At 46.0% G+C, this 10000-nt stretch overlaps 1 protein-coding gene across 1 annotated transcript; it reads right to left on the bottom strand.

The window, feature by feature from the left end:
- Nucleotides 1–1148: 1148 nt before the first annotated feature.
- Nucleotides 1149–5012, bottom strand: SOX1 (SRY-box transcription factor 1). The gene is made up of 2 exons (XM_068134571.2): nt 3200–5012; nt 1149–1675 (listed from the first exon to the last, which is right to left on the bottom strand). Exons 1-2 carry the CDS (start codon nt 4606–4608, stop codon nt 1600–1602), a joined length of 1485 nt encoding a protein of 494 aa, XP_067990672.2. The 5' UTR covers nt 4609–5012; the 3' UTR covers nt 1149–1599.
- Nucleotides 5013–10000: the final 4988 nt, after the last annotated feature.

The following is a 10000-nucleotide window of genomic DNA, read 5'->3' as shown; positions in this document are numbered from 1 at the left end:
AACGTATGTGCTGATAAAAGGGAGAGGAAGGAAAACGAGCATGGGAAACAATTGGAAATGAAAGCTAATAACGGATTAATTATTGATAAGGAAAGACATTTTGGCCTCAGGCGCGCGGGGCCGGCACTGTACGTGCCTTTGTATCCTTCTCTACCTCCTCCCGCCGCATGCCCTATTTGTCCGAGTTCAACAAGTGTCTACAGTCGAACTTTGACGTCACATTTCTCAGAGCTTGCACTGAACGTGTTCCGTCGGTGGACATGCTGTGTACAAGGCATGCATGAACATCTTTGTGCAAACTCTTTTAGAATCTAATACCGTTTGTGTGGACACGCTTCGCTCGAGCGTATGTGAGCACCGTGCTTAGGGATGGCAACACCTTTGTGCGAGGTTTGTAAGTTGATCTTGAGACTCGGAGCACACGTGGATACAACGAAGGGAGAACGTGGACACCGCACAAAGTGAACATGGGGCAACAGAGCAGATGTGGACACTATGCATAGCGAACGTCGACGAGACAGCACATGTAGACACCAGACTACCAATGACAATGTAGACACTATGTACAGTGCACATGGGCACCAAAGCGCACGTGGAAACCAGAGCACATGTGTTGACCATGCACGGTGAACGTGGATGACAAAAAATGTCGAACTCTCTCATCTTGCTTTGCCTCCACCGCTGGAGATGAAAACTTTTATTCCTCAGTCCCACTAAGTTTCATGAACACCGACTTTCTTTCATTTGTCCTTCTTTTGCTTACTTTGAGTATACACCTGTTCTGTCCACTCAACCTTCAAATAAATAATATATATACATGTATATATATATATATATATATATATATATATATATATATATATATATATATATATATATATATGTATATATGTATATATGTATGTATATATATATATATATATATATATATATACATATATATATATACATATACACATACATCAATGTCATATTGCAAAAGGTGATCAGATAAATTGCATCTGCAAAAGCAGCTCAACCAATGTAAACTGCACTAAGACAAAGCAGTTTTAAACCCCGGGAGAGAAAAACAAAAAAAGGAAGCGAAAGCAAAACAAAAAAAATTAAATAAATAAAGACACTTTGACAGATGGTTGTTTTGCAAAAGTTCTTTTCATTTTCCTTTTGCCTTGTTTCACTGGTTTATTTCGGATGTCACACGCGCGCAGACGCAATTCATTATTGGGCTATGTACACGCCAGTTATCGCTATTCACAGAGCATTACATACAAGGGATGAGGCTGCGATGCATATATAATAAGATGGACACATAATATACAGGCGCAGACTTCGGGATACAAAGGACAAACAAAATAATTCATTAAAGTCAACACGCAATATGCAACCAAAAAACTGGAATCGCCTTCTTTTTTTTCTTCTTCTTTTTTACATGCGTACACGAATAGTTTAACAGATAACGCGTCTTCTGACAAGGAAATAATAGAATAACTATAAATTATTTCTCAACCAATTACACTCGCCACAGGTTCGCACTAAAAGATCTCATTCTCTCACCACTCGGCTCCCCCTGCGCTCGAACCTCGCGGAGCGCATTTCCTCCTAAAATTCACGCCGTTTGTGTTCGGTATACGAAAGTCGCTGGTTCCAGAGCCCCTCGTGTCCCCAAAATTCTTCTCTAAGGGAGACAAGTGGAGAGATTATTACAAAAACGCTCGAGCGTTTGGGCGAATCGCCCAGACTTCACAAACCCGCGCAGTGCAGGCATTTCATTATATTTCCCCGTTTTTCTTTCCTTATACTGCAATTCAAAAATAAATAAATAAAATCGCAAATGCATTTGCTATGAGCACGTGAAAGGTGCTCGGTGAGATGCACAGATGAACATAATGAGCAGAAAGACATTTGTGTAGAAACACTAAAAGGTGAGAGTAGCTCAAGCTTGCATGTGAACTGTGCGCAAACTCGTGGAATGTTTCGGGATGGGACCTGCCTTTCAAATACAAGAGAGACCGAAAAGGGATCTTCCTAGCTATTGGTCGAAGGTGCAAATGAAGAGAAGAGGAAGATTCCCCCGATAAAGTCTTGACGCACATTCATTTCTTCTCTTTTTTTTTTTTAAACCCTTAATTCGTCCGCTTCGTTATTTTCAGAAACCACAAAAGACGTGCGGAAAACGCTCCTGCTCCGGAGGACGACCACTGCTGGCATTCAATTTGCCTTCCGGGCAAAGCAAAGAGTCCAGGCCATTGCACATCATTTTGTTTTTATATCAAACATTGTAATTTGGTTGGCGACACGGAATAAAAGATTCGTTTTTATTTTATCGAGGCCATGTGGACGTGCACATCTCCTCGCAACTGCGCGCCCAATGACGCAGAAAACGAAACGCGCAGATTATCGCATTAAATTCGTTTTGTTTCCCTCGAGTGCGATCGGAAATTTTGGGAATTGCGTGCCAGTTCACTTCCTCGTAAGTGATTGTGTTTTTCTCTCTTGAAGAGCACAGTGGCAGGGAATTAAACGAAAGCTTGAAGAAATAAAACGAAAGGAAACCCTTTAAGCTCGGGTCTTGGGGGGCCAAATCGAGCTCAAGCTTGCAGCAAAGAGCTAGAATCAAATGCAAACAGGAAAGGTTCCTGATATGCCAACACGTCGATGGGCAATTAATCCGAAGCAAACTCTGCTTTCGAGAAGAAGTACGAGCACAGCGCCTTGAAGCGCCGCACGGGAACAAGTGGCTTAGATGTACCGGACGTGGATTCGTGTGGAGTTTCAATGGATTCGGACCCTCAGTTTCAATGGATTCGGACCCTCTGCAAGAAAAGGCAGAACCGGTGTAGAGTTGCCTTGGGACAGCAAAAGTCTCGGGAGCGAGAAAAAGATGCAAGCGAGTCAGAAGTTGCAATGGAAAGGGTGGAAAAGAGGAGGAATTCAAGAGGTGAAAAAATGGCAAAAAGAAAGCAATGAACAATGGACAGAAAAAGAAGGTAATGCATTATAAGGAATAGACAAAAACCCGACACGTATTATGGATATATAAAATCAGGGCAATCGAGCAGCTTGCAATATACGTCCAATAAGATTTCGCGTTAAAATAAATTATATAATATGTCCGACGTCACTGTGAAGTGTCTCCACAGAATGGACGCAACAGCATCACCGCGGCGCCAGCTCAGCACCTGCCACCCACTACACTCACATATGCGTCAGAGGCAGCGTCCCGGCGAGTCCCGAGCTCGCATAGTGTTGCGGGAGACCGTGGATGCGCCTCGCCGATGGATCAACCGCCTCGAGAGCCACCGCCGCTGCCGCCGCGGCCGCCGCACCTCCAACCCCCGCTCCAGAACTAGCAGGGAGGTACATGCTGATCATCTCCCCCAGGTCAGGCCCACACGATCCGGCTGAGGAGGCCGAAGAAGCGGGGCCTGCACCGGGTGTGGAACCTCCGCCGCCCCTTCCAAGTGGAGTTCCAACAGGACTCGGTTCACCCTTGACCGAAGTCCCCGATCCACCTCCGCTGCCTCCCGGTGCGTTCGGAGTGCTCGACCCACTACCCGGGGTCCCAGGTCCCAAACTCGCCTGCCCGTAGGCGCTGTACATCCCATTCATGTAGCCCTGCGCCGCGAGCATGTTTGCATGGTGCTGTGCGTGTGCCTGGTGCTGCGACGCGTGGTGCAGGGCCGGGTGTCCGGTACCGGTGCCGGTCGATCCGCCCGGAATCCCTCCGGAGGAACCACCGCTGTTACCACCCGTGGTTCCAGGTGTCCCGCCACCATGCGAGGCGTGGTGGTGGGCGGCCGCCGCCGCAGCAGCAGCCGCGGCCGCATGGTGGTGATGATGGTGGTGGTGGTGGTGCGGGTGATGTCCAGGATGAGTATGGTGCGGATGACCTGGAGGAGGCCCGTAGCCACTGAGTTCATAGCGCTGCGCACTCGCAGGGTTGTGTCCATAACCATGGGCCACCACGGCCGCGGCCAGTTGCTCAGGCATAACACCTGCGTAGCCTGCTCCGGCCCAACCATTCATGCTATGGTAGCCGGCGCTCGCCTCCAGACCTCTCTGTGAACCCGCCAGGGCCGCGACCGAGGCACCGCTTCCCATTGCTGCAGCGACCGCCGCTGCCCCCAAATGCCCTCCTGGTGGGCTTACTCCACCACCTACATGTCCCATTCCTCCGGGTCCGAGGAGCCCCGCAGGCAGGGAATACTTATCCTTTTTCAAAAGGGTCTTGGTCTTGCGCCGAGGCCGATACTTGTAATCGGGGTGTTCCTTCATATGCAGCGCCCTCAGACGCTTTGCCTCATCGATGAAAGGTCTTTTCTCAGCTTCACTCAAGAGCTTCCACTCTGCGCCCAGGCGTTTACTTATCTCAGAGTTATGCATTTTGGGGTTCTCTTGTGCCATCTTCCTGCGTTGTCCACGCGACCACACCATGAATGCATTCATAGGCCGCTTGACCCTGTCGTTCGCCTGGGATCCTTGTCCACCCTGAGACGCGCCCCCCTTAGCGGAACCACCTCCAGGTCCACTCGGGCCTCCGGGGTTTTGCGTCGCACCTGTTACGGTCATGGCGTGGGCCTTGAGGTCACTCTCTAGCATGCCATACATGGCGATGGACGGTCCAGTTCTTGTCGATGCAACGAGGTTGCGGCCGAGGGGGGTGGGGAAGAAGGAGGTGAGGGAGGGAGGAAGTTGGTCTTGAGGTCTTCTTGTAGCTGGCTCAATTTCACCGTTAATGAAACACCCTCTTGGGGAGGGGGTGTTTATGGAAAGAACGGGAGGGAAAACCCTCTAGTGTAGAACAGAGTCCAAATAACCCAGGATGAAGGAGTTCAGGGTCGACAGAACTTCAAAGCTGCTAAATACCTTGGTAAAAAGTATGCGAATTTATCGATCAATCTGAACCACCCCCGGTGTCTCTCGGGAGGTCTCTCTCGCCCTTTGACTCCCCCGGGACTGTACCGTTACGATGGCGTTTCTCGGCTTCTCGGAGTCCGCGACCCTCCCGGGCTCCCGCGGTTGGACTGTGCGGGGGTTTGTCACCGAGTCTCTCCGTTTTGACTGTTGGGCGGGTCGGCGCCACATGACGCGCCACAACCAATGAGCGTTCGGTCCGACGCGCAGGTGCCCAGGGTACCGAATGCTTCGCCACGCCCATAACATGCACGTTACGCCCTGAGGCGTGGTTCACGCTCGAGTTAACCAATGGCTGTGCGGCTTGATGACGTCATCTCGCCGTGCAGGTGTGAAAAGATGTCCCAGTTCCCTCCCACCGTAGCGCTCTACGTTTTGTTTTCGCCGTTTCTGTATTTCGCTCCTTAACCGAGTATCAGTTCAAACTCAAAAAGTCCGACTGGAGACGGACCAGGAATTTAAAGGCTTCCAGAATGGACCTCTTTGGGAAAACCATCCCTGTGATTTTGACGTCATTATCACAGTTTGCATGAATGTTCCCATTTAACTATTGGTGCGTTTCAAGCATAGACAATTTGGGAAGAGATTTAACAATTGACACCATCATCCACCTAAAGGTTTTCTTCCCTTTGACTTGAAGATACGAAACTTATGTGAAAACCAAAATTGCGCTCGTTATATATATATATATATATATATATATATTTCCCAACATTTTAATTCCTCCCTTGTGGATGGCCATCGCCACCTGCTGACTGCAAGAACCTCCTCCGGTTAAGTCTGCTTTCCTAATCCATTTTATCAGCACCATGTGAGCATACCGACAACGAAACGGTCTCGTGTGGACACTTTGCTACGTCTGTCTGTCTGTGTCGCTCGAGACAAGTTCCTCGCTCAGGTATCCTGCAGCTGTCCTACGCCGTCTGCAACTCGAGGCACCTTCCAACGAAACGCCTTGGAATTTATAGGATGAGGTTCCATCATGCAATTTAAACCACCTGGGTTATCGTTTCATCCCAAGACCGAACACACAAGTAAAACAAATAAGAGGTTAAAAGGTCTACATTGATCGTTCACCTGAGACACCAGGCCCATGGACTAGCCGATCGGTTTTGTGTATAATACGGTACCAGGAAGACAGAGGTACGCCACATTATTGATGTGATTTTTTCGTAAACGTTTTCGTTATCCTGGAAAACGAGACAACGTCGCAAGGCTTGTCCGCCTCTCCATTCATACCTGTGCACGTGCCTGTCCCCGCTTATTAGTGTCTCTTCCTTACAGTTCGTCTGCCAAGGTGCATATGGCCGAAGGGAACCCTTCCCCACCGATCTGTCTGTTCACGTCTATCTCCCTGTCTATCTATTCCGTCTCCCCGTGTAATTGCACACAGCACCGAGCATGCAAACGTACTTTGGATGCACGTTTGTCCACGAACACGTCTGTCCACGAACACGTGTGTCTATCGATTAAGCCTTTGTTAGGAAAAAGGGCACCAAGCTGTCACCCTATTGTCATTCATTTCGGATCAAAGTGGCCCCATTACCGTGAACAGGAAATGTTGGCCACCAGCACGGAGCTATGTTTGACATATTTAGTATTAGGTTTATATTTATAGGGGTTCGGGTGAAGGTCTAATTTAACGAGAGGGTTACGCTTCTGCTAATGGTTAGTGTAAATATCATGGATAACGACGGTTAAAGCAATCGACCTTCTTTGGCCAAAGGTTATCAATTACGGTGCTCTTATGTCATTAGTAATTCCTTACGTTTAATCGTTAAGGGGCGTCCTGGTGTTTAATCGAAGGAGGCGAGTTCAATTGAGATGTTTCTTTTATCGTTTGGATCAAAACGGCTCCTGGACGATTATGACGTCACACGGTTGATGGCATTTGCCGACAACGTGGCTCACAGATTACCCGAGGAAAAAAAGAACGAAATAACGTTTAGAAACAACTTCGCGCTCAATCCGAGGATGTCACGAAGCAAGTTTGCGAAAAAAGCCTACCGAGGAAATCTTTTTGTTCTTCTGGCAACTTATATGAAATACTTCTGCTTCATATACGACGTAATGTCCAACAGGATGTTGCAGAGGTAGCACTCTTACCTTTTAAGCTACCTGGCCTGCCGGGTTCGATTCCAGATCTGAGTGTAAATGGTCGGAATGGTGCCGCACAGGTAAGGAGTTGTACCACAACGTACCTCGAACAGACGTCAAGCCGGGTGTCCTGCCAGCATCAGTCCTGCCCGCATAAGTTAGTGGAAGTTAGAGATTCCACGGTGTCCTTCGCGAAGAGTAGGCGAGCTATCTCGGGTACCTTGGAGGAATTACAAATTAACGATTAAATCGACTCAAGGTTGAACGCCAAGCCTGGCCGGCCGGTTCGTGAAAGACCTGAGCCATAAACTTTCTCCAGCCGACCCAGCAAGAAGGTGGGGATAATAGGGGCCGTTAAAAGTACAGGTAGTAGCAGTGGCGGTAGTAGTAGACCGTATATACGAAGTCATGCTATGCGTACAGACATCAGCCGACCATGGGGACCAGGGTGCATTTTCATAGCCAATGCAATTTATGCACGTGGAAGTAAATGCACCCTTACACACACAAATTACGCCTTTGTACGATTAATACAAAACGATATTCGCAACATGGAGCAAATAATACGACATCCATATGCATAATTTTACATAACAGTAAAATAAGTAAAATAAGTAAATTTTTACATCTTTTTCAGAAGAAAAGAAGTTCAAAATTTTTTTTTTTAAAGGAGGGTAAAAAGCCAGTAAAGTGAACCGGAGCGACTTCTGCTTTCTTGTTTATTACTTACTTCTGTTCGATAACACCTAGACAACAGGTAACTACAGGTGACGTGAATTTCACTGGAGGGTCTTAACCTGCCCTGTGGTTGCTAATCGAATGCTGGAGGCACAGACTCTCAGACAAGTCGTGAGCGATTCCCTTGGATAAGCCACGTTCCTGTACAGATGTCGCACTCTGCCGAGATTCTCCACTCGGTGGCTTCATGGGAATCGAACGCACACCACTGATGGCGGCGCCACGAGGCTTCGCACAGCCAACCACCAAGTTGCTCATCTCTCTCCATAAATCCCGGATTAAAGTCTGTAAGATATCGGAACTAGTTATACGAAGTCACAGAGCGGGAGGAATTTTTTTCTCTTTTTAACTTTAGAACGGATTATCCTTTGCGAATTACATTAAGCTGGCTGTCTTCTGTGCATCGAGATGAGCGTGGAATATCTCGCGTTTTTGATCGAGCAGGAGTAAACATTTCGAGTTGCGCTTTAAATTGCGATGTCGCTGCAACGTCATGGATTCTCGATAGGAGAAAGAGATTACAAAAGTTAAAATAAATTTATAGAAATCCCCCAAAAATATGGAGAAGTTTTACGAAAAAAGATAGATACAAATACTGCACATCATTCTCCTTGCTATTCCATGAGCCTCGATCTTGTAAAGTAAAAAGAAAGAGGTCATTCAACTATAATTATATATTAATTATGTAACTCTTCTTGAGACAATAGATTTATAAACAATATAATTATTTCGATTATTGTCGGTACCATTCATTAGGGCGAAATCACTCGAGTAGGGAAAGAACTGCTCTGAAAGACAAGGTCTAATCTCGTCTGTAAACTCGATTTTGATTTCATCTTGATGTACCGTGCTCCACGGAGCGTCGGTGCTGCAGAAGCAGTTTCTTGGGAAGGGTCACACTGGGTGGTTTGCCATTGCCCAAAGCGTTGTTTGTACATACATACTCTATTATTGAAATGCTGAGCAACAAGCAAGTAAGAAGAATGTTGTTAAGTCTTATGTATTTAGAACAGATTCTATGTATGCATGTATGTATGTATGTATATATGTATGAATGAGTGTATGTATGAGTGTATGTATGTATGTGTGCATGTATGTATTTGTGTATGTATGTGTGTGGGGTTCGAACCACAGACCTCCCAGACTTGGGGCGGACACTCGAACCATGACACCACCGAGTCTGGTGTAAATCCCATTACACCACTATAAATTTAATAGAACACTATCAAATGTACCTGCATATGCGGATGTGTGTATGTATGTATGTATGTATGTATGTATGTATGTATGTGTGTATGTGTGTATGTATGAGTGTGTGTGTGAGTGTGTGTGTGAGTGTATTATGTGTGCATGAGTGTATATATGTATGTGTATGTATGTGTGTATGTATGTATGTGTATGCATGTGTGTATGTATGTATGTGTATGCATGTGTGTATGTATGTATGTGTGTATGTGTGTATGCACGTATGTATGTGTGTATGTATGTATGCACGTGTGTATGTATGTGTGTGTGTATGTATGTATGTATGTATGTGTGTATGTATGTGTGTATGTGTGTATGTATGTATGTATGTATGTGTATGTATGTATGTATGTATGCATGTAAAAAGTGCCTTCAGAAAGTATTCACACCCCTTGACTTTTTCACATTTTGTTGTGTTCCAGCCTAAATTTGAAATGGATTAAATTGGATTGTTTTTTTGTCACCGATCGACACATAATACCCCATAATGTCAAAATGGAATTTATTTTTCCAATTCTTAACAAATTAACTTTAAAATTGAAATACAGAAATATCTAATTTCCATAAGTAATCAGCCCCCGAGTCAATACTTTGTATAAGCGCCTTTGACAGGGATTACAGCTTCGAGTCTTCTTGGGTATGTCTGTATCAGCTTTGCACATCTGGATTTGGAGAATTTCTCCCATTCTTCCTTGCAGATTTGCTCAAGCTCTGTAAAGTTAGATGTGGAGTGTCAATGAACAGCAATCTTTAACTCTTTCCACAGATTAATTATCAATGGGATTCAAGTCTGGACTTTAGGTAGGCCACTCAGACTTTCACGTCCTTGTTCTGAAGCCATTCCAGTGTTGCTTTGGCTGTATGCTTGGGGTCTTTGTCCTGTTGGAATGTACATTTCACCTCAGTCTAAGATCCTTTGCACACTGAAGCAGGTTCTCCTCAAGGATTTGCCTTATTTGGCTCCATTCATTGATCCCGCTATCATTACAAGTCTCTCAGTCCCTGC

This window comes from Myxine glutinosa, chromosome 13 (assembly GCF_964187855.1).
Source record: "Myxine glutinosa chromosome 13, kmMyxGlut1.1, whole genome shotgun sequence".
Classification (NCBI taxonomy): Eukaryota; Metazoa; Chordata; class Myxini; order Myxiniformes; family Myxinidae; genus Myxine; species Myxine glutinosa.
This window is presented reverse-complemented; position numbering and strand designations above follow the sequence as displayed.